The 26,313-nt window shown below is 40.1% G+C and overlaps 1 protein-coding gene across 7 annotated transcripts in view; it reads left to right on the forward strand.

Moving 5' to 3' along the window:
• SEPTIN11 (septin 11) overlaps positions 1 to 25,338 on the forward strand; it is a 124,825-nt gene extending 99,487 nt beyond the window's left edge. Inside the window, exons 9-11 of one of the 7 annotated variants that reach the window (XM_075861657.1) lie at positions 1,181 to 1,368; positions 10,956 to 11,026; positions 20,119 to 25,338. In XM_075861657.1, coding sequence (XP_075717772.1) covers positions 1,181 to 1,368; positions 10,956 to 10,980 — 213 coding nt within the window. In that variant the 3' untranslated portion in view covers positions 10,981 to 11,026; positions 20,119 to 25,338. Of the gene's footprint in view, positions 1 to 1,180; positions 1,369 to 7,847; positions 9,669 to 10,955; positions 12,358 to 20,118 lie in introns of those variants that run through there. The other 6 variants (XM_075861672.1, XM_075861694.1, XM_075861665.1 and 3 more) reach the window with 6 other exon arrangements.
• Positions 25,339 to 26,313: the final 975 nt, after the last annotated feature.

The following is a 26,313-nucleotide window of genomic DNA, read 5'->3' on the forward strand; positions in this document are numbered from 1 at the left end:
TACATGATAATGCTTTAAGGGGTTAAATAGTAAATAGTCTGATTTCAAAATGCAGGCTTAGGCCCCATGCACACGAACGTAAAAACGCCCGTAATTACGGCCACGTTTTTACAGGCCCATGGACTTCTATTGGCCATGGGTACATCCCCGTATGCTTACGGGAAGGTGCCCGTGCCATTGATAAATATAGAACATGTCCTATTTCAGGCCGTAATTACGGCACGGGCAGGCCCATAGAACTCTATGGGGCTCCCGTAATTACGGGTGGGAGCGTTGCTAGGCGACGTCAGTAAATAGTCACTGTCCAGGGTGCTGAAAGAGTTAAACGATCGGCAGGAACTCTTTCAGCACCCTGGACAGTGGCTACCGATCACAATATAGATCAACCAGTAAAAAAAAAAAAAAAAAAAGACGTTCATACTTACCCAGAACTCCCTGCTTCTTCCTCCAGTCCGGCCTCCTGGGATGATGTTTCAGCCCATGTGACCGCTGCAGCCAATCGCAGGCCAGTCACAGGCTGCAGCGGTCACATGGACTGCCGCGTCATCCAGGGAGGTCGGGCTGGATGTCAAGAGAGGGACGCGTCACCAAGGCAACGGCTGGGTAAGTATGAATTTCTTTTACTTTTTCTACGGAAAGGGCTGTCCCTTCTCTCTATCCTGCACTGATAGAGAGAAGGGGCTGCCGATTACTGCAGTGTAATTTTGCAGCGAAAACGTGCCCGTAAATAAGGGTGGAATACTGGTAACACCGGACCCGTATTTACGGGCACGGGTTCGTAAATACTGGTGCAATACGGGTCGAATACGTGTGACCAAGGACCCGTATTTACGGGAGGACAAAAATACGTTTGTGTGCATGAGGCCTCAGGCTATGTATATACTCCCGTTGGAGTCTTCTTTCAGATCCTCCATTGGCAGTTCCTTCAGCACTATTCTTGCTGTCAAAACTACTGAAACCATAACTGAACTCAATTGTGTCTATTGCGTGCCGTTGGGATCTGTTCTACTTTATGAACGGAGGCCATGACGCATATGTGTATAAAGCCTAACATGAATGAAAACCGAGTAACACACTAGTTGATTTACTTGCCAAAAAAAATAATTGTTATGATGCTTATGATTGCATAATGTGATCCATAAAGTGTTTAACTCTTCATCTATAAAAACTCTATAAACAGCTCCATGAAAAATTTGACCACCTCAAAAGGACTCACCAAGAGGAAAAAAAGAAGTTGGAAGATAAGAAGAAGGAGATTGAGGAGGAAGTGAACATGTTCCAGAAGAAGAAGGCTGCAACACAACTTCTTCAGTCCCAAGCCCAACAAGCAGGATCCCAGCAAACCAAGAAAGACAAGGACAAGAAAAAGTAAGCAGCCTTGTGTAACTACTCTCCATCTCAACCATTGGCTTTTGGCATGAATGCAGCTACTGCCATCTTCTCATCTTCATAAGGGGAAACTGGTCTTCTTTTTTTTTAATCTGTTTTTATATTTTATTTCAATCAAATATGAAAATGTGTGGTGACATCCTAAAGTAGCTGGATGTGGTATAACCACGTGGTCAGCATCAGATCTATATGGGCACCAAATTGTCAGTTGTGCCCTTAGAGATCATAAAAATCTTTTAAATAAGAAATAAGCACATAATGAGAAAAAAGCCAAAAGGTAATCTACAGCAATGGTCATTAGGCAGAAGATATATAAACTGACCATTTGTGAAGAATATATTAATAATCCGTAGGAATACTAGCATTATTGTTACAGCAGAGGCTCAAGCACAACATTATCTCTAAAAAAGCACTTTAATATAAATATATTTTTTATGGATTTGAAGTAAAGAACATCATCGGATGGAGGGAGGCTTGCATGACGTACATTAAACACTGTACATCGAAGGTGTAATAATCCAAATGATGCTGAGATTATATGAGAAATATATCACTGATAGAGTTAACGGATCTAACAGTACACTATTTAATAGATGATTGAAGCAGAGTTATGAAGTCCATGGAAAAAGTGTCCAAAACAAAGTCATAGACTTGTGAAGGCCTTAGGGACACGGTGAGTGTTCTGCTCAGGGACATATAGGAGTGCTGATAGAAGGGCAAACAACATAAGTACTTTAGATTTTGTGCGCAAATGGCCTCATCATTGCACTGTCAGAGAGTTATGTATGTCTAATTGGAAGGGGCACACACGTGGAAGAAAATCATGATAGCCAGCTTTAAACTCAAATGAGAGATATTTTACATTGTGTTCTAGGGAGTCGAAGAATGCAGTGATAGCTTGGTTCGACTGTCGGGCTAGATGTGAAGGTGTTGTGCTTAGTGCAATATTGAATCCAGTTGAGGCTATTTCCGTAGTAACTTTCCCATGCTCCTATATGGTCACAGCATTTGTAAAATGCTGAAGTTTTTAATACAAGCAACCAAGCAGCAACTTAGTAGACGTTTGCACTAGATGCATGAATTCCGTCATTAAGGGCTTGTCCACACACCTACGGAATTGCTGTAGAAAATTTATGCAGCAATTCCGTGGAAAAACGCAGACATTCTTCTGCGGCAAAAACGCACCATTTCCTGCGTTTTTTACGGCAGAAAATGGTGCGGATTTTACTGCGTTTTTCACAATGTTAGGAGATGGTGACATCTCTGAAAAACGCAGCAATTCTGGCCACTTTCCACAGCAGGAATTGACATGCTGCGGTCCGAAAAATATGCACCGCAGGTCAATATCTGCTCAGAATTTTTACGCAGCGTGTGGATGGGATTTGTTAAATCTCATACACTATGCTGCTACTGTATTCTGTTGCGTTTTTTCCGTCCGCTATTCCGGACGGAAAAAACGCATTCATTCCGCAGCGTGTGGACGAGCCCCAAGTGTATGACTGACTGATTGGTAGTAATTGCGACCAATGGGCAGATAATGAAGAATTAGGAGTTTGGCAACCAAGAACCACAATGTTGGGCACCTCCTAAAGACATCGACACCTTAGTCGGCCACTGGTAGTACAAGTCCATGTTAGGCGGTAAGAGTAGGAGTTTAGCGTGAGTTCTTTTTGCTGAAATCCATTGAATTACTATAGAAGGCAGTTTAGAGAACCTTCCAAGGCCTCCAAGAAGGCGGGTAACATATGTACCCGGTCCGTTATAAGGAGCTGGTTACTTTTTCAGGCAAGCCTGTTTATTTATTTTTTATTTTGCTGCATGAAGAGATATGGAATATGAAAATATAAACATAATCTTGGATTGATAATAAAACAGCGCTAAAAAAAGGGATTGCTTATGCAGCACAAGTAAAGTACATAAAGCTTACAAAAGGTTCTTTAGCCATTGGCCTTTTTAAGAGCTTTTCTACATGTTAATGATTTAATGTCTGCCAAGGAAGGCCCACTTATGTTTATAATTATCTATCATATCCACACATGTTTGATTTATGCTATGTATATATATATATAGAAATACATTCCATCCTGATATATGATGCTACTTATACTTTTTAAGATTTCTGAATGCAGTCAGTGAATGGAAACATTCACTGTTTATATTCAGAGGCTAAAAACCTGTGCTGACAGTGTTTAACTGTATGAGCAGGAGTAGGTCTGTACAGGTTTTCCATTCACTTTTTGCAAGCAGAGACGTCTAAAAGGGTGAGAAATTAAAACCCAAAGTATATAGGAAAAATGCATAACTTTTAATTTCACAATCAGCAGTATTTCAAAAAAAACAAAAAACAACTCAAAACCTCTTAAGATATTTCTGGACTATAAATGTACAGATGAGACAGTCGTATGAAATATTTTTATATAGATAGGTTTGTTGCTCCTTGTACAATAAGTAGAACTAGAGCCTGGACCATTAAGGGCAATAACAGTAATTACGAGGGTGTTTATTTTATTTCCGGCCCCACCCTCCCTTCTTACCAGTGTGACACTTATGGGGTCCATGAAGCTGAAATAAGGGGAGTAGGGTCCTTACATCAGAAAGCAGCTGGTTATTATTGACACTCTTTTGCCTGACTAAAAATCGGGACTGCAACACTTCTGGATCCTTGGCCTTTGAGAGTATGTTAAAGAAGAGGGGAATAGAGCTAGTAAAGGGGTTGTCTCATCAAGAAGGGGGCTCCCTCTATGAGCTACGAGATACACTAAGTAAGGCTCTGTTCACATTCTCTTCTGAGCCTCATGCAAATTCTATCCGATTTGATGGGATGCATAGCACCACATGCAGCTCTATTCTCCCCTCAAAACTACGGACACTACAACAGAACCCCAGCAGCTTACAAAGGGGTCCATCATACGAGGGATCCGGCAGAACGTTGGGACTTGCATTAAAAACAAGAACCACAACAAAGATGTGATCAAAACCTAGGAGTGGCTACCGTTCTTGTGGATGCAACCCGTGCATGGTTGGCCATTCACTGCAGGGGGAATTCATGTATGATCTATACTTCCCCTAAGGATAACCGCTCATCAACGGGTTTCAGAGGCCGGACCCGCAGTGATCAGCTGATTCATTGGGGCAGTCACAACTACATTTTCTGATAATGGGAGTTTAGCTTCAATATATCTTAGTCATTTCACCACTTATTCATGAAAACTAGTGTAGAAACCGTTATCTAGTGCTGCTTCTTTATTTTTAATCTCCCGTTTTCATTAATGTACTAAAAGAGAATTTTATCTAGATGAAGCCCATAAAAAGTTATCTACTGTAAACCCTGATTACATTTTACGTTTAATAAAAAATAAAGCACACGACACAATCATCAGGAAATGCATAAGAGGCTCCACTTACAAACGGATGGATTGATTTCTTCTTGTATGCACAATAGGAAGTCCGCAATAAGACCATTTCACTGTAAATACCACACATCGTAGTGAATCTAAAAACAGCAAGGAGGCCTGTGTGACTTGTTCACTTTCTGCGGAAATCTCCTGCTACACATTATTGGCAAAGGTAATAAGTATTCAGTCAGCCTTTCATTTCTGGCATTAAGCCCTCTATCTTCAATATATAATGGAAATATTCTTACATAGAAAACACTGCAGTGTGCCGTAGTTGGACGAGAGCCTGAATTATAATGAATGTGTATAGAGGCGGACTGCTTGCTAACCATTATTAATAGTAGGGAGTAAAACCAGCAAGAAATAGAACGGTTTTGAAGCCAGGCTAGCATTAACAGAATCCATGCAATAAGAGAGCTTCCGTCATCTAGTTAGTACAGGGATCTCATATGTTATCGATAATGCTGTAAATTGAATAGTCCTAGGTTGGATGATGCCTTCCAAATACATTTGGAAGTCTAAAATCATTTTATTGCCAAGGAAGGGCAGACTTGTGGCTCTGTTCACATCTGCATTTGGATTCCGTCACATTTGACGGAACAAGGAGCGCAGCATACTGTGCTATTTTTTCCAGTAAAATGACACACCAAGACGGAAGCCGACAAAACCCATTATATGTCAGTGGTGTCTGGTGGGTGCTGTTTCTGTCTGTCGATTGACGGATCCGGAACTGTGTCAGATTTGTTGTTCTGCGTCTATGATGAAGCAAAAGAACGGAATTAACGAACGCAGTTGTGAATGAGGCCTTTTAATTCCAAAATATAGTAGAATTGCAATCCATGATACAGCAATGGGTCTTGGTCACCATCTTCCTCACACTGGGACTGAAAAAGCTGGAGGCGTTTCTGAATCCACACCTCCAAAGCTTCATCACTATGTGGGTGACAACACCGGGTCTGCACAAGAATGTGAGGATTCAGTCTAGTCACCCACGGACCACATCTTTTGTAGCTGAGCAGCAGCCTAAATGTATATTCGTCCAGTGCTTGGCAAACAATATAGCTCCGAAATTATTTATTAGGGAACCTAAGAGACGATTGATTGATCACATGGGAAAGTCTGATTTTCGTAGGAGTTTCCATGAACAATAAAAATCACCAGTTACTTGGTTATATTTGTTCCTGAGACAGCTAGATTACATGGTTGTCATCCAGCAAATCTGAATAGATCGAACAGTTTGGTAGAGGAGCACGACTCACGGGCCTATATTTATAGAGTATCTAATATTTTTAATTTACAAAGTCAGTTGCCCTCTAGTGGCTATTTTATAGTATAATTTTTTAATAACTGAAAGCCTGATGCAAATAAAATGTAAATCCAGGCTTCAGCCTAGTAAATTTGCTTACATAGAAATGCTGCTAGAAACAGGGAACTAGGACAAAAAAAAGCATAGATAACTGACTTCATTAAGAGTTTTTCGTGTAGTCTGAACCCCTCCTTTACTTTTGTGCAGTGGTCTGCTCCAAAATGATTCTGTCAGTTGGGAACAGATACCCTGTGTGATGTGGAAAAGACCTCTGTACACCGATAATGTAGGGGTTCTGACTACAATTAGCAACATTTTTGTCAGGTACCGGAGGACTTTTTCTCTTTTCGGTTCAGTTTTGGCTTTGAAGTATAAAGACATCAGAAATAGAAAAAAATCCCAGTATATTACAAAAACTTCTCTAACTGCTCTGTTTAATTATCCAATGTTGTGTAAAAGGTGTAACTAAGAAAGGATGAACGTGCATTTGCAATCTTTTATATTCATGTATTTTATGATGATTATAGGCCATCGTTTTACAGTGTCCATATGTCTTTTATGTTGTGGCCGTTGTTTAAAGTTTAATGTTTGAAATTAACTTTCATCATGGTACTACACTCACATATGTATGTGTACTAGGTGTACACTCATATGTATTTGTCTATGTTTAAGTGTCAAGCTTATTTATCATATGCCTATCAATATTGTATTTTCTATGTCTCCATATAGTAGTCCTTGTTCACACTGTGTAAGAGTGGTTTGTTGCATGTTTTTTTTATATATATTTTTTTAAACAGAGGAAAAGTATTAAAGGGGTTTTCCCATCTAAGCAGGTGAAAGCATATTGTGTTGTGGGGGGTCCAACTTCTAGGACCCCACCAATTGTGGAGCTCCTGAATTTTTCCCTTCACAGTGCCACTCCTGTCCTGGTGTTGTGTAGGTACTGCACGACGGGAGTGGTACTGTATATTTTCATAAATCGATGGCGGTCCCTGTACCTCTATCGAACAGCCAGTATCGAGATATCCTAGCAATATTCCATTACTTGCCAAAAAGGGGAAAACCGCTTTATGGAAAGACTTTTGGATCCTATCTTGGTTTTGGCTTGAAAAACTGCACTATGTGAACAAGGCCTTAAATTGAAACTCTGGGCATAAACTGAAAATGTGGCTTTTTCAATGGCTGTGGTCTCCAACTCCCAAAGACCTTACTTACGTCAGGTCCTGGTTCTCTAGTTGGTTTTCTGGACTGTTTCCCGTACTCCTTCTGTTAGGATTTACATGATCCAGCAGAGAGTATATATTTAGGACAAGGTAGATTCATGTAATGAGCTTTTCATGATTTAGAGAAAGCTGACCTAGGGAACCTTGCAAGATTGCCAGAACCCCAGGGAGATAAGACACTGAGTTGGTTTTGCCCAGATTTTCTATGTAATTTTTATAAAAAAAAATGTTTGCTTAAAGGTGTGGAGAAATTAAATGTGATGTATATACGCTATAATGACCAATGAACACTTTGAACTTGACACCTAAACATTAGGTTTTATTGTGAAAAAAATTGTTTATCTGTATGCATTTGTGCCCATTCTACATAACAATGATGATGGCAAGAACATCTCTAAAGTTGCTCCTCTGGTTGTTGTGTTATTTTTGTTTTCTACTTCGCCTTTTATTTGCAGTTTTTCATTTCTAATGTGAGCGTTTTGTATGTTTTTTCCCCCTTGTGTGTTCGTGTGTTTTGTTTCTTTTAACTTACAGTGCAAGCTTCACATAAAGTGTGCCGAGCCAAGGATGTCCCAGCATTCACCTGCTTTTTGCAGTAATGTGTCCCTGCCATTTGTGTTCCTCGACACAGATCACTAATTACTCATATAACGCATCATGTTTGGCTGCCCGTGGGGGAGACTGCGTGCACTCGGACTTTTCGTTCTGTTGCTGGGATGCGAATGTTGCCAGGCCTGGCCTGCTCTGAATGGCAGGAATGCGTGCCATTCATAATCATTATTGTGCTGCTGCTCGCTACAATCTATCTAATCCTTGAAGACCTTGCCTGCATGTATTTAAAATGGACCAATCCCTGACCAGAACTGTCACATGGACATCACACAAATGCCAATGGTTACATGTAGTCACCTGATCAATGAGCAGTATGCACATAGCTACCGTTTATAGCATATTCTTTAATCCAGCATAATTCCTGAACTATTGATGAGAAAATATAAAATTACGTAACTAGATTGTGTTTTCATATCACAATTCTTGAGGTATCAGAATTGAATTTGATACAATAAACCTTTTTTGTTTTGTCTCAAATAAAGTTCCAAAAATTCCCCTCCGATGCCAGTGTGAACCATTTCACTTTGCTTTGCACATCTAATTTGCAGGACCCTTTTGACATCTCCACAATAGAAAATGCTTCACACTGGTTAAGAGGCCAGGCATGAAATGGCAGCCAAATGCAAAGAAAATGAATGCTGCTATCTGACATACAAGTCACAATGAAGAACAATGTTGCTGGTTGATAAGCTTATTTTTTTTATGTATTTAATCTCTGGAAAAAATACTATGGCGGAAGTTAAGGCCTCGGCTTAATGCAGCAGTTTAATACCAGTTGGTTTCCTTCTGAGCCTCTGGCTTCAGTGCGTGGCTCTCTTGTTTGGCAAGGCAGCTGGCTTCCAAAGCAACGAGAACCTTCCTTTTTATACAAGTATTACCTAGTTCTAATGTCACTTTGAAGTATTCCCTCACCCTTGTACATTTACTTCAGAGAGCAGGAGAATTCTGTATGTATGTGTGTGAAGGAGCTCCTTGACCCCGCACATTACTGTAATTTTTTTTTTTCCAAGTAAGCTTTCATCCCTGACATCCAAAGCCCGTCTTGTGTTGGCATACATGGTAAGAAAACTGACTAAACTGTGTCTTGTATTCTCTTTCTATGCGGTTCTTTCCTGGACAGCAACTTTCCCTTTATGATACATTCCAAGAAGTGGCGACCCATGTTTACCTTTTGACTTCTGGATTTCTTTCTCTTCTGATGCTGTTTTGCCTGATCCCTCTCTGCTCATAGCTAGGTAGCCTCTCTCTTTTCTTGTTTGTAAGCTTGCCTGGGTCACGACTCGCCTAAGGGCATGACCACACATGGCGGAATTCCTCCGCAACTGTCCGCATCAATGCCGCACAGAATCTGCGTTGCAGATTCTGCAGCGGATCTGCACAAAATGTGCAGAAAATTGATGCGGACTGGCCGCTGCGGACTGCAGGAAAAGTGCTTCTCTTCTCCCTATTCAGTGCAGGATAGAGAGAAGGGACAGCACTTTCCCTAGTGAAAGTCAATGAAATTCATACTTACCGCCCGTTGTCTTGGTGACGCGTCCCTCTTTCGGCATCCGGCCCGACCTCCCTGGATGACGCACCAGTCCATGTGACCGCTGCAGCCTGTGCTTGGCCTGTGATTGGCTGCAGCCGTCACTTACACTGAAACGTCATCATGGGAGGCCGGACTGGAGACAGACGCAGGGAGTTCTCGGTAAGTAAGAACTTATATTTTTTTTTACAGATACATGTATATTGAGATCGGTAGTCACTGTCCCGGGTGCAGAAACAGTTACTGCCGATCGCGTAACTCTTTCAGCACCCTGGACAGTGACTATTTACAGACGTCTCCTAGCAACGCTCCCGTCATTACGGGAGCCCCATTGACTTCCTCAGTCTGGCTGTAGACCTAGAAATACATAGGTCCAGCCAGAATGAAGAAATGTCATGGTAGTAAAAACAATACGCTCCGCAGCACACATAAGATCTGCGGACTTCATTGCGGAATTTTGACTCTCCATTGAAGTCAATGGAGAAATTCCGCCATGAGTCCGCAACCAGTCCGCCACTGCTCCGCAACAGACAGAGCATGCTGCGGACACCAAATTCCGCTCCGCAGCCTATGCTCCGCAGCGGAATTGTACGCATCGTGTAAACGAACACTGCTAAATTAAAGTGAAAGTCAATGGACAAACGGCTCCGCTGCGGATTAACGCTGCGGAGTGTCCGCAGCGGAATTTAAGTGAAATTCCGCTATGTGTGAACCCGCCCTAATACTGCACCTCCCACTATGCCTGCAGCTGACCTCCTCACATGCCAGAATGCATCCAATGTGCATCTTTTACGCTTGATATTGCCTTTATGGGCCTAGTATTTATTTTTGCACTACCTAAACATGGCTCTGGGTGGTTTTATAATAGGCAGAACCACTATGCAAGCAGCACCAAGCAGGGACATTGAGGTTTACAAGTTTAGGGATGGTTGAAGCTTTAGAAACCAGTTTCCTTCCCATGAGTTGTGTCTGGTCACTCATTACGCTCAGGCTCTTCATGTTGTGTGTTGTGGTTTTACTTACTGTACAGTTAATGTACACTTTTTGTATACTTTCTAATGCTTGTGCCCAGATCTGTGCCCCTTTTGTAGCGTTTTTTTTATATTGTTAAATACAACAATTTTGATTAGTCTCAGGAAATTAAGCCTAAACTGCACTTTGTTGCTAGTGTTTTTCAATTACCTAGCAAGTGAGATGATCAAGGCTGTGTAACCCCAAATGAGGGGAACAATCCAAACCAAAATCATTGCATTATACGTATTATGTAGCAAGAGTGCTACACTATATCGCAATGTGTTCATTTTAAATGTAGACAATTTAAACATTTTCGGTGGAATTGGATATCATTATTTTTTTTTTCTATTAAAGCAAGTTTTAAAGTAGCATTTTCCAATTTCGTGTCTACCACCAGCCTTAATTTGATGACATATCCCTGGGCCATGTTTAGCACAATACTGCTGCACCCGTATGTCTTTCTTTTTGTGTCTATACTTTTTCCACAGTAGTCCTTGGCTGTGCACGGAATAAGTGGCTTCCTTTCCAATCTGTTTGGATGTGCTTCCCCTGCCCGCATGTAAGTATATCAGAAGTCTGGATTTTTAATCGGGATGAATGCCGTAGATTGTGGGCTTGTTTGAACAAGTTTAAAGTAATGTCTACTTTGTTATTAAGTTACGTCAAACGTGCAGTCAGGACGAGGGCACAAACAAAAGGGTCACATGCATTCTGATGGTCGCCTTCAAAAACGGAACATTTTTGTAATTTAAAAAAAGAAAGAAAAAAATACAACAGAAATAACCCAATTTCTTAAAAATGTATTCACTTGCTTATAAAAAGCAGCACGATAGCTTGCGGTTATAATTATAGACGTTTTTCCTATGGCAAACATGTCATAGCCCCTCATAGGCCAGTTTTATCTTGGTGGTTACAATCCAGTTTTATAAAAAATCCAGGTATACAGGGGTGTCTGATTTACTCCTGTTCGTTCTGTACATTCTCTTTGTGTGGAAGGTACTGTCGATGTTCATGTAGCCAAGCCAATAGCAGCCTATTTAGACCATGTTTACCAATGTATTGATCCCATTCATTTTGATGGGACGATTGCCATATTAGACATTGTTCTGGTTTTATGGTCAGACACATGAGACTGCATGAAAAAATATAATAAAAAGGTCCAAAGATCCACTTGGTTATTCTGACCTTTATTTAACCAGGAATGCCATTATAAAACCGCATGCTTACAGTACATATATTCAATATGAACAGCCATGTTTCCATTCCTTCCTTAATGCATTGTCTTGGCTCTCCTATGCAACTCTGCTTCCATTTGTCTTGTTTCTCATCCCTTTTTTCAACTGCAATGAGAGAAAATTCATGGGTCGTCACATTTTCTCATTGTTAAGATACGTCCATTGTCCTCAGCGCATCTTGTTTATTTGCAGTGCATTTGGAATAATAGGGTGTATGCCATCTGGAAAGCTAGAGGATGTAACTTAAAGCTCGCTGTTACTTTTTTTTATTTTTTTTATCCTGAACATGAAGCTGTGAACAGCACTAGGAATAATGTAATATTATGCGTTGATTTTTATATATAAAATATACCATTTGCCTTAAATTGTAGCTTTAGGCGTTTAAATACCAATGTTGTTGAAAATGTTTTCTTCCCGTTATGAAACGTTTTTGTTTTTTTACCTTGCATCCAGTGTTAATGCAGTATTCTATAATTGATGCATATTTTAGGCACTTGTTATGTGTTTACATTTTTAATATGGTGTTTGAACATTTTGTGTATGAACTATAAAATGATATAACTTTTTGAATACCATTTTGTATGTTAGACAGAGGTCATGAAAATGTTGCCAGCACATAAAATATATACTTTTACCCCATCTTGAGATGTCTTTGTCCTTTTTTCAAATGCTTATCTATATTTTGTATGCATTTATTCTACAAGGAATAAATAGGTTGACATTATAGCACATGAGGAATAACCGTAAACACCAATCCTTAACACTGAGTTTTTTTTATGCAAAAACGGCCAAAAATGCCTTCCATTGATTTTAATGGGAGGCAAAGGCAAATTTTTCCCGCAAGTGGAAAAACCGTCTCGCAGGAAAAAGAAGCGACATGCCCTATCTTCGGACGTTTACGTCTCTGACCTCCCATTGACATCAATGGGAGGAAGAGAAAGCGTATTTCGCTGTGTTTTTTGCCTGTGGCGCTCGATGGCCGTGGGCAAAAAAAGCGGCAATCGGCGCGCAGGCAGGTCAAAAACTGCTTCAAAATTCCAGGCGGAATTTTGAGGCAGAATTTTCTGCATGCAAAAAAAACTGTGTGAACACAGCCCTAAGGCCAATAAAGAAAAACACAAATAGAAGTGTGGTTATACTGTAATTGTACATACATCTCAGTTATGCTTGTGGCTGCATCCCGGGCAGAAGTTTAAAAGTGATGGTGGAAAAGGTAGTGAGTGGTCCAGCTGACTAGGCAATGTACAATGCTGTAATCCTCTCCTGCAAATCTTTTAAACTTCTGAAAGGAGATGTGGCCCCAAGCATTGCACTTTGTGAAAAGCAACTGTCTAATCCACTCTGAGAGGTTGATCATTTCATGTTGAACCGTTATAAATAATGGTCAATATTTCCAACATGGACCACTACCATAGGTCACAAGAGAAGTGCTCTATGGTAGTGTTTCTCCACTCAAGTGCCCCCAAGAGGTCATGTTTCCAGGATTTCCGTAGTTTTGCATAGGTGATATAATTATCAGTGCATTAGGTATTGCTACACGGTTTTTCCTCACAGGTCTCCCTAAATCATGACAAGTTGGAGGTAATTGAGGACTGGAGTTGTAATTTTATTGTGGTACCTCGTTCATCTAATTGCATATGCACAATATCATTATAGACTGCAGTGATGCAGAGAGAGGGGAAATTCCAGTAGACGATACTTATGAGATAAGTGAAATAAAGGATTAGATACCTTCAAAATGGGTAGTAAATGGTTTTGAAAAACTGAATTCATGGAAAATGTTAAAATAAGTAGCAGAAACAAAATCCCAACAACATAAGAAGCTACACTATATGGACAAAAGTATTGGGATACCTACACATCATATCTACAGGAGCTTTTATGACATCTCATTTTTAATCCAAAAGGGTTAAAATGGTGTTGGTCCTCCCTTGTGCAGTTCTAGTTGCGTTTTAGTTCATCTCAAAAGTTATTGATGGGGTTGAGAATAGGGCTCTGTGCAGGCCAGTCAAGTTCTTCCACACCAAACTCCCCCAACCATGCCTTTATGGACTTTGCTTTGTGCACTGGGGCACAGTCATTTGGATCAGAAAAGGGCCTTCCCCAAACTGTTCCCATAAAGTTGGAAGCATATAATTGTCCAAAATGTCTTGGTACGCTGAAGCATTAAGATTTCCCTTCACTGGAGCTAAGGGGCCTAGGCCAACCCCTGAAAAACAACCTCATAGCATTATCCCTTCTCCACCAAACTTTAGAGTTGGCACAATGCAGTCAGACGGGTAACATTCTCTTGGCATTCACCAAACCTAGACTTGTCCATCAGACTTCCAAATAGAGAAGGATGATTCATTACTCCACAGAACACGTTTCCACTGCTCCAGAGTCCAGTGACGGCGTGCTTTACATCACTCCATTCAACGCTTGGCACTGTTCTTGGTGATGTAAGGCTTGCATGCAGCTGCTCGGCCATGGAAACCCATGCTATGAAGCTCCTGGCACACAGTTTTTGTTCAGATGTTAATGGCAGAGGTAGACAGGAACTCTGCAGTTATTGAGTCAGCAGAGCATTGCCGACTTTTATGCACCATGGGCCTCAGCACTCGAAAACCCCACTCTGTAACTTTCCGTGGTGTTCTACTTTGTGACTGATTTATTGTGGATTCTTAACGCTTCCAATTTGCAATAATACCACTCACCGTTGATGGTGTAATATCTAAGAGGCAAGATCTTCACAAACTGACTTGTTGCAACAGTGGCATTATATTACAGTACCATGCTGGAATTCAGTGAGCTCTTTAGAACGACCCATTCTTTAAAGAGACTCTGTCACCACATTATAAGTGCCCTATCTCCTATATAAGGAGATGGGCGCTGTAATGTAGGTGACAGTAATGCTTTTTATTTAAAAAGACTATCTTTTTTCACAACGTTAGGAGCGATTTTGGTTTATGCTAATGAGCTTTCTTAATGCCCAAGTGGGCGTATTTTTACTTTCGACCAAGTGGGCGTTGTACAGAGGAGTGCATGACGCTGACCAATCGGCATCATGCACTCCTCTCCGTTCATTTACACTGCACTAGCGATATAGTTATATCACTATGTGCAGCCTCATACACAAGCCCTAACATTACTACAGTGTCCTGATAATGAATATACATGACCATCCAGCCTGGACGTCATGTGTACTCAGAATCCTGACACTTCTGACTCTCTTTTTTGTGAGATTCCGGCAAGTGAAACCAAATCTCGTTTAGCTCCGTGATCTCGCGAGATTTCGTATCCGTTGCTGTAAATCTCACAGAAAAGATTCAGAAGTGTCAGGATTCTGAGTACACATGACGTCCAGGCTGGATGGTCATGTGTATTCATTATCAGGACACTGTAGTAATGTTAGGGCTTGTGTATGAGGCTGCACATAGCGATATAACTATATCTCTAGTGCAGTGTAAATGAATGGAGAGGAGTGTATGATACCGATTGGTCAGCGTCATGCACGCCTCTGTACAACGCCCACTTGGTCGAAAGTAAAAGTACGCCCACTTGGGCATTAAGAAAGCTCATTAGAATAAACCAAAATCGCTCCTAACGTTGTGAAAAAAGATCGTTTTTTTAAACAAAAAGCACTGCTGTCACCTACATTACAGCGCCCATCTCCTTATATAGGAGATAGGGCACTTATAATGTGGTGACAGAGCCTCTTTAACAAATGTTTGTAAAGGCAGACTGTATGGCTGGGTGCTGGATATTATATACATTTGGCAATGGGACTGAAAGAAACACCAATGATTAAGAGGTGTGTCCCAATACTTTTGTCCATATCGTTTATGTCTAGCCACACTATCTCAATCTACATTTGTGTGTGTAAGGCCCAAATAAGTGAATATTTTCTCTTGACATTAGAGCTTTTAAAGGAGAATTCCAACTTTTGTATCAATTTGTATTTGCTTTGTAGTAAGTGCTTGGACCCTTCATTGTTTCTTAGGTTGTTCCCTAACTTTCTGATCTTCACAGAAAAGCTGGAATGTTGACTAGCAATGTGCTGACATATTAAACATATTCTGAAATAAATCTATACCTGGGAATACATAATGAGGATCTTGTAGATATGTGACTGCATAAATCTACAACTGATTGAACATAAATTTATCTTACAGTTAAAAAAATACTAGTGAAAGTAGGATTTATTTCTAAATCTGTTAAACTGGATTATTTTTTTATTTATATGGATTTTAATATTTTCATAATATCTAGCTAGGTTCCAGTTGTATAATTCAGTGAGAGGTACAAGGGTAGCATTATATTATTATTATAGTGTCAATGAGAGAATTTTATCATAACAGGGTTTACCGAGCCAATAATCTTTGTTCTCCCCTTTACATCTTGAGAAAAAAATAAAAGTGGGATAATAACTTAGCAACCATAATTCTTTACTGACGTCTTAAATTATGTATATTTTGGCTTCAGGTTAATAGTCTAAGCTTATTTTCCATGTGGTATGTAACTTTAATGCAAATTACAAGTTGAAGAGCACAGAGAGCCTAACAGCTCTTGCACACGACCGAGATCGGGCTGTGATAAATGGTCTGTTTGTCGGCTGCATTTCCCGGCCTGACCCTGGGAAATGTGAAGACCTTTATGATGCTAGGAGTCCCCGTACTGAACAAAATTATACAGTACGGAACAGCAGTTCCGTGGGAGGCAGAGACTCCTAGCATCATAAATGTCTATGATACCAGGAGTCCCGTTCACGTGTACCGCGGTCGGACCGGGTAATCGAGCCGACACACGGAGCATTTTTTGCGGCCCGATCTTGGTCGTATAAGAGCTGTAAGGCTGGCCATACAGGGCACATTTCTATCTCATTTTAGATGAACCGATTTGATTATCAGATGTTAATCGGAATTTTGCTGCTGCAAGATGAGGGGACAAACTTTTACAACCACCTATTGCACACTAAAGTTTGGAAAGTTGTGTTATACCAATACTTAGAAATGGATTGTGCCCACCACACGTGCATCAGAAACAGATCTATGATGTGTAATTGCATGGTATGGCAGGATGGGCAGATGTATTATTGCCCAAAGGGTGACAATGATTATCGACCCACTTATAGCCACCCTCACTATGATACACCAAAGGGGTTAAGGGCATGTTCACACGGCAAATTTTCTGCAAATAGCTTCCTATTGATTTCAATAGGAAATACGCTGTGTAGTTCATATGAGCAAATTTTTACTCTGCTGAAATTAAAAAAACAAAAAACCTTGTAAAAATATGCTTTGTAAAAAAGAAGTGGCATGTCACTTCTTGAAGCATTTCCAAGCAGATTATTCCCATTTCCCAACACAAATGTTCATAGTAAAAATCAAAAATGCTTTTAAAATCAGCTCCAGAGATGCCTGCATTTCAAGGGCAGTTGCTCTTGAAATCAGCCTCTTTTTTTTACGCTTAAACATATGCCGTGTAAAGATAGCTTAAGGGTCCTTTTACATGACCTAATGTGGACCGTGAAAACTAGCGCCAATCAATAAGACAGCTTGTTGATCGGCGCTCGTTTACTCCTTTTAAGGAATGGGGACGAGCAATCGTTACTATGGTTTTTCATCCCCATACATTTTCATCATGTCGGCAGCACATCTCCTTGTTTACACAGGAAGATGTGCTGCCGACTAGCGACCATTCTATTGGCCACGTAAACGAGCAGATAAACGAACGCTTGCTCATTCATCGGCTGATTGTTGCCCTGTTTACACAGGACAATGATCGGGAATGGGCGTTCATATGAACACTCATTGGCCCATGTAAAAGGGACCTTAGTCTAAGCATGTATGTCTGCAGCTGATAGCCGCATTGGAACCTTTTGTGGCTTAACAGTTCAGGGGAACACTTCAGAAAACGCACGCCTTCATCTCAATATCACATTTATGAACCATACAATACCTAGATCTGCCATAATTGCAAGTATTTTTTTCCAGAGTTTGACAGCACTTTATTTAAATGCACTGTTGTATGTTTGATATGTCTATCATATTGTATGTTTCATTGTGTTTTACACATACATACACACATATATGGACACATAGAGAATTTGCTTTAAAACTTGAAGGGAACATTCAGTTGCTAATATTATATGGGAACGTCGAGCATTTTTTGTGATGTCAGATGTATGGTTGGCCTTCAGAAAATTGCCTTTATCTGCTTAGCAGCTTTTAAAGAGAACCTTTCACCTCCCCATACATGTGCAGCTGAGTGCAACATGTAATGGGCAGCGCTTCACAAACACTGTCTCACTTCAAATAATTTTTCTAACTTCCTCCGTTATTTACATATCGGTGCGTATCTTTCTAACTAATTGGCAAGGGGGCGTTCTACTCTTCGCTCTGACACTGTCCAATCAGCTACGGACAGTGTCAGGGCGGCTTGCGCTGTGTTCCCTCCCGCGGGAACACACACAGACACACACACATGTATGGGCAGTTGAAAGGTTCTCTTTAAATGTTTGCCACACTAAAGGGGGTTTTACACAGGACGATTATCGTGCAGACAAGTGTTCAAAGAATGCTCGTTGCCAATAATTGCCCTGTGTAAACAGGGCAATGATCAGCAGATGAACGAGCAAACTCTCAATCATCTGGTCGTATAGTTTTAAAAAAGTGAAATATTAACGTTGTCAACAGTACATCTCCCTGTGTAAACAGGGAGACGCGCTGCCGACATGATAATAATTGATGGGGACGATCGATCGGGGTAACGACCGCTCGTCCCCATCCATAGCTCAGTGTGACCGGAGCAAACGAGCACCGTTCAACGATGTCTCGTTGATCGGCGCTCACTGCATCGGCCGCTTATCGGCTGGTGTAAAAGGGCCTTAAGAGACATTGAATAATATATCTACGATGCAAGCCCATAAAACCATTTAATGGCTGACACAAGCTGTAATTTTGACTATGCAGTAGCAATAGCTGCACTATGCAGTCATTCCTTAAAAAAGAGGGCCCCATTTTTACTATTGTCCCACAGGTAGAAAGCGAAAAAGTTGGAGTAATGTGACAATTGTTTCAGGTAGAAAACCTCATCAAAATGACATAAATCTGTCTTTGCTTGCTGCTTGTATATATTTCACCAGAGCTGACAAGCAAGTACGCTACATTAATGGTCCAAGCAATGCAACATGCATAGACGTAACTGAGGCGAGGGTAGTTAGATGGAATAACACAATGTGTGGCGTAAAATGAACCCCATTCCAGATAATGATTTTCTAAATTGAGTTACTGGCCATAAAGTGAATTGTAATCTGAACATAAATTATGGAAACCACCCTTGCACTTAGTAGGGTTAGTAAAATTGACGGAGCATAATTCTTTTGAAATATGATATCTGAAGCTCTTGTGTCAATGGTTACCACCCGCAATTTCTTGATAAATTATTATTAATTCTGAATAAACTAAATTTACGGAGCGGCAGACAACAGACGTCCAATAAAAGTAATTATAGGTGGTACGCTACCATAAACCAGATATGTAAAAAACAAAGATACTGCAAATGGCTATAAGCTGGTCATAGAGAGAAATTTTGGGCAAAATGGATGGTTTTGACAAACTTATCCAACTATCGGTCATCATCTGGATCGTTTTGCCTGATTGGCATTTCCACTACAAACAACCCATTGCCATCCAATTGGACATTTTAATAGAGAGTTATTGTGATACTTGTCCTACTGAAGAGGTGGCAAATAAAAAAAAACATTAAAAAAAAAGTCTATGGCCATCATCAATGTGTCTGTTGCCACGTCCCTGTCTACAGTAAAGCCAGATGTGATCAGGCAGTACCAGAGAATGTTTGTCCAGTTCAAAATTTATCTTCTAGGGCTTGTGGCATTTTTTAAAGAAATGAATGCAACTGATGGGTTTGTATGCCAAGGCACATCATCTGATATGGCTGTGCTATGCATCAATTTTCACAACTCAATGGTTAAATGAATTAATGGTCTTTTTTTTTTTCCAGAATCATGGTCTTTTTTTTTCTAGAAACTGCAACATTCTTCTCCATGGGCTGAACTGCAGTACCTGACACTGCCCACGAACAAGAGTTTTCTGAATTGGGCTGAGCGACAATACCTGACACAGCCCACGGACAAGAGTGGTAGAAAATGCATACCATTTTTTTTAACCTCAGACACCCGCTTTAACTGTTCTAACATAATGTGTAGCAACAACCACATTCTTTCACTTGTATTTGCATCTCCCGTCCACGCAACTCTCTCCAGAGTACTTGAGGAGCTGGTGGACTTTCATTACCCAGTTACTGTTGAACTTCTAGTTAAGTTCTAGTTCAACTGGAGGCTTCAAGGTTTGTGTTGCAGATTCTACTTGTAATCCTTGTTCTTCAATATTTTTCTCTTTCCTCCTTTCTGTAGCTTCTTCTTTCTATAACCAGCCTGTTGACAGTCCTACAACTACCCTTTAATGGACAGTAAGAGGTCCGGAAGAGCAGCAGTCTAAGGGAGCATACACCCCTAGGAAGATTTTCGTCATGACTTTGTTCTTCCTTACGTATACTTTTTGTGGATTTCTTGTTCCTGTGTATTGGGGATTGCATTTTTCTTGCTCACTGACGTCATGGTTCTAGGTTACTGATAAAGTGGTGATACTATTGCAAGACCTCTAGAGACCCATTATGCAGGTAATGTCCAGAGACCAAAGATGTATCTGACCAGCTGCCGATTAGGTCTGGTCTCTATAAGGATGTCTCTGACAGCGGTACCTGGTAACTGGGAGGAACACGTGCCTGCAATCTATCTGGACAATCTAAACAGACTTTTTCATATGGAGTATATCAATGTTTAAAGTGGCATGTAAACTGTGCTCATGTCATTATATAAGCTGCACTAGACAGTAAAAAGTTGCTGTGGTTGTGGTGCAGGTTAAAGCATCTGAGACCAACGTTAGTATATTATTATTTTGTTACTGGTGATTCACTTTATATTAAACATATTATATAAGATTACACATCATATTCGAATTCTGCTATTTCACCAACAAAGGACATGATCCTTGGAATTTTCTACTGGTGTTTTTGGTAGAATTTGCCCATCCCATACCCCCAGCCACCCCAAATGGTAAAGGGCAAAATGGGACATTTTGACTTTTGGTTCAGTCAAACCAAAAGTATTTATATTTTCCTTTGACAAACATTTAAAAAAGATTCATTGTATTTTAGCCGAAGTGATATCACTGTGTTTTCTAGATTTTAATCAGAGGCCAAAAGGTTTTTTCTATGTTGCCATTAAATGCCATCTATATTAAGATATTTGCCTTTTATGTATTGTACTGTTGCTTAAAATGCATTTTTTTTTATCATGGTTTAGAGAGATGTTTGTAAAATAGCAATTGTGCTTTTTGTATCTCAGATTCGATTGATAGGTATGACATTACAGATTTATTTTATTTCCTGAAGATTTTGAAGTATCAGTATAAGTATTGCCAGAGCCTTTAATATCTCCATCACAAATAATACATAAGTAAGATATGGGGTCATAGCCATTATGAATTAAAGTATTCATTATTTTTGGTGTGAAATAACCAAACCGGGGGTAAATGTTTCATGTATTTAGGTTAGAATTCAACTTCCAACTTACTTGGTCTTGCTGCCGCTGCGATCTTCTTTGGATAAATGGCAACCTATAGAGCAGGAATATGCTGCATAGGCTGTCAGCATTGTGAGTTTTGACCATTCGGTCTAATTTTTTTGCTTTTTTCGTGCGCATGACGACCCCCTAGGGCCTATTCAGGCGAGAGATGTGTTGTCAGAGTGTAGAACTGACAGCCCATGGACTGAACAATTAAAGTCAATGGCTTTTTTCACATGTCCGATTTTCAACATGGATCATCGGTCTGTGCAGAGAAAATCGCAGCATGCACTACTTTGGTCTAATTTTCGTGTCAGATTCACTCCCATTAAAGTTGATTGGTCGATGAAAAAACTTGGACATCACACTGATGCAATCCGAGTGTGGTCCGATTTTCACTCATTGCTTGCTAGGAAATGCAGGAAAAAATACTGAAAGGCTTTTTTTGACAGATGTGAATAACTGATGATCGCTGATGCCACATGAACATTAAAAGCTGACCCACGGAACACACTCTACTGATTCAATTATATGAATACAGCCTTAGGCCGGGTTCACATCTGCGTTCGGGTTTCCGTTGCTCTGCAGAACAATGAAACTACCGGAAATTTGGGATCTGTTGCATGGCAGAAACCATCAGCGCTTGACGGAAGCCATTGACTTTAATTGGTTCCACTGCATCTCCAACATGGTTTTCTGCATTTTGCTGGACTTAATAGGGCGGCATGTTGCGATATTTTGTCTGGAAAAAAAACGGAATAAAAAAAAAAAAAAAATGTCATGTTTCAAGCATTGTAAAATCTTGAAGGATAATCTGTTTAAATAAGAAATTAAGATTATTTATGTTCTTGAGTATGAATAGCATTATAAAGTGGCCTAAAAACTGCTCTAGCATTGAGTGTAACTGATAATACTATCCCTGATGGAATATGGCATAAGTGTTCTTCTTATTCAATCAGTAATACAGATACCTAATGCTGGAATGCTTATTTGGCAACACGACATATGCATCTGAGCGCAGCACTGGTAAATTGCTTATCTGTACAAGTCATTATAGATGTTTCTGAAACTGCCATAGACGTTATTTTGTTGGCAACACGCTCATGTCTATGTGTACAGACCAATTTTAACCCATCTGATGCTGATCTTTTGTTCAAGATGAGTGGTATTAGCAGTATCTGGCAGCCAGTTTTTACCCTCCCTCGAGCGAAAAGAATTGAGATGGCTGTTTGTCTGACAGGTAGTATATTGCCAGCTTAAAAGTGGAATAAGACTTTGATATTTACATTACTATAGTTTCCAGTGAAAGTCGAGAGAGCTTACCACATCCCAGTAACAATTCACATATACTTTTTCCATAGGCCTAATTTACTGTCTACAGGTATATTAAAAAGAAAAAATATTGCAGTGGCTAAAATAATGCCTAACGGTACTTTTGGTACCAGAGTTATTTAGGAAATACACTGCATTTGGAATGTCTTTAGACCCTTAAAAATTTTTTCACATTTTGTTATGTTGAGGCCTTGTGCTAAGATAAATAAAAATTCTAGTTTTTACCATCATTCTGCACTCAATACCCCATAATGACAAAGTGAAAACATTCTGTTAGTAATCTCTGCTAATTTATTAAAAAGGAAAAACTAAAATATTGCATTGACATAAGTGTTCAGACACTTTACTCAGTACTTTGTTGAAGCACCTTTGTCAGCGATACCAGCCTCCAGTCTTCATGGGTATGATGCCACAAGGTTTTCACACCTGAATTTGGGGATTTTCTGCTATTCTTCTCTGCAGATCCTCTCAAGCTCTGTCAGATTGGATAGGGACCGTCGGTGGACAGCCATTTTCAGGTCTCCCCAGAGATGTTCAGTTGGGTTCAAGTCAGAGCTCTGTCTGGGCCACTCAAGGACATTCACAGAGTTGTCTGTAAGCTACTTCTGTGTTGTCTTGGCTGTGAGCTTAGGGTCATTGTCTTGTTGGAAGGTGAACCTTTGTCCAGTCGGAGGTCCGGAGCACTCTGAATCAGGTTTTCATTAAGAATATCTCTTTACTTTACTCCTTTCATCTTTCCCTCAACCCTCACCCGTCTCCCTGTCACAGCCGCTGAAAAACACCCCCACAGCCTCAGGCTGCCACCACCATGTTTCACTGTAGGGACGGTATTCGGAAGGTGATGAGCAGTGCCTGGTTTCCTCCAGACATGATGCTTAGAATTGAGGCCGAAAGTTCAGTCTTGGTTTTATCAGACCACAGAATCTTGTTTCTCACAGGCTGAGAATTCTTTAGGTGCTTTTTTTGCAAACTCCAGGGGGCTTTTTTTTTATGCGTCTTTTTCTGAGGAAAGGCTTTTTTTCTGGCCACTCTGCCATTAAGCCCAGATTAGTGGAGTGCTGCAGTGATGGCTGACCTTCTTCTGGAAGTTCTCCCATCTGCACACAGGATCTTTGGAGCTCAGCCAGAGTGACCATTGGGTTCTTGGTCACCTCTTACCAAGGCTCTTCTCCCCAATTAGTTAGTTTGGTGGGGCAGCCAGTTTAAGGAAGAGTCCTGGATGTTCCAAATGTCTTCCATTTAAGAATTATTAACTCCACTGTGCTCTTGGGAACTTTCAGTGCATCAGAATTTTTCTTTGTACCCTTCTCCACATCTGTGCCTCCACACAATTCTGTCTCTGAGCTCTACAGGCAGTTATTTCCTCCTCATGGCTTGGGTTTTTGTTCTGATACGCATTGTCAGCTGTGACACCTTATATAGACAGGGGTGTGTCTTTCCAAATCATGTCCAATTAAATGACTTACTAAGGGTGGACTCAAGGTATAGAAACATTTCAAAGATGATCTAGAGCTAGATTTCAAGTGTCATAGTAAAGAGTCTGAATACTTATGTCCATGCGAAATTAGTTTTTCATTTTTAATAAATTTGAAAAAATTTCTACAATTCTGTTGTCACTTTGTCATTATGAGGTATTAAGTGCAGAATGATGGGGAAAAACTTGATTTCTTTATTTTATTTTAGCATAGGGCCTCAACATAACAAAATGTAAATAATAAGTGAAAGGGTCTGAAGACTTTCCGAATGCACTGTATATAAAAATGTCTCACACTTATTTTTAAATTGTAACTCCGGTTAAAACATAATAATTCTGTGTGGTGGCCAATCCCATGGAGCTCTGCATTGTTTTATTTTTCTATATGCCACCATTCCGGAGGTTTCCCCACTGAACTCTACTAGGCCTCAGCTAAAGCCTGTGCTGGCGTTAACAACTGATCTGCACTGGTATGAGCCATCAAGCTATAGTTTTTGATGATTTTCGACCTGCCTTATAATATAATGTTGGCGAGTCTGCCCCTGTTTAAAACACTACTGTGGCCCTTTGTGAATTCTATTATAGTATGTTCACACGCTTAGCAAAAAACATCTGAAAATACGAAGCTGTTTTCAAGGGAAATCAGCTCCTGACTTTCAGCCATTTTTTTAAACCGAGTCAATGAAAAACGACTCCAAAAACGTCTCAAGAAGTGACATGCACTTTTTCGCGGGTGTTTTTTTACGCGGCTGTTTTGAAAAACAGCCGCGTAAACGCCTCGTCGGAACAGAACGCCTTATTTTTCATTGAAATCAATGGGCAGATGTTTATAGGCGTTCTGCTTCTGGTTTTTCGGGCCGTTTATGGCCCGAAAAACGGCTGAAAACACTACGTGTGCACATACCCTTAGAGCAAATGTGGCATTCTAAGCTGCCATATGGTAAGTAGGAGAGCTGATTTATAGGTCATTTTACATAGTGTAAGGCACCTGTCAGTGTATTTTATGGCAGTTGCTCACAGGAAAGTTAATTATATATTATTTCCATTGGTTTTGAATTTGCACCACCGTGTAAATAAATCAATCTATCTTGTTTTTACCAATTTTGTGAACTTCTGTGAAAAGTAAGTATGTAAAATTCATGGGATAATGAAAAAATGTACAGCTCAGGTATGTGAATCTTCTAATAAATCTATTATCGTAACTGGTTTATTTCTTATTTACTTTTGGATTCCTTCACTCTGTTCCAGGCCGCCTTTAAGTTACACTCACTATGCATTCCTTTGAGATGCTCAATGTCAGTCATAAGAATGCATATCTAAGTGGTTTCAGAGGGAGGGTTTTATATGTTTGTTGCCCCCTCCGTGGCAATACCGCAGGCTCTAACAATGGCCCCTAGGTCTGCCAATTTGGGACGCCTATTAGGCCCAGAATCAGGGCTAATCAATGTTATTAATAAAAAGAGAAAAACTAACTTTTTCCTTACTTATTATGTTAAAGAAACAAAAAAGTACACATAATTGGAATCGCCTTGTCTGTAACGACCTGATCTTTAAAATGATCACGTTAATTATATAAAAAAAACAATGCCACAATTTGTTTTTTGTGGAAAAAATAGGAAAACCTATAAAAAGTTGGTAACGCTGTAATTGTACTGACCCACAGAATAAAGTTAACATGTCCTTAATACTACACGGTAAATGCTGTTAAAACAAAACCAATAATACAATAGCGGAATTGCTGTTTTATTCCAACCCCACCAAAATATATTACTAAAAGTTATACAATACATGTACCCCAAAATTGTGCCTCTAAAAAATGCAACTTGTCCTTCAACAAACAAGCCCTCATGCAGCTATTTCAAAGGAAAAATTAAAAAGTTATGCATCTTGGAATGGGACAATGGAAAAATGAAAAAAATCGCTGTGTCCTGAGGGCCAAAGGGGTTAAAGAGGCTTTGTCACCACATTATAAGTGCCCTATCTTGTACATAAGGAGATCGGTGCTGTAATGTAGGTGACAGCAGTGCTTTTTATTTTAAAAAAAACAATCTATTTTTACCACTTTATTAGCGATTTTAGATTAATGCTAATGAGTTGCTTAACCCTTTCGCGCTCAGCGACCTACTATTCCGTCGCGCTAACCAATACGTTCGCGCTCAGCGACGGAATAGTACGTC

This window comes from Rhinoderma darwinii, chromosome 1 (genome assembly GCF_050947455.1).
Source record: "Rhinoderma darwinii isolate aRhiDar2 chromosome 1, aRhiDar2.hap1, whole genome shotgun sequence".
Taxonomy (NCBI): Eukaryota; Metazoa; Chordata; class Amphibia; order Anura; family Rhinodermatidae; genus Rhinoderma; species Rhinoderma darwinii.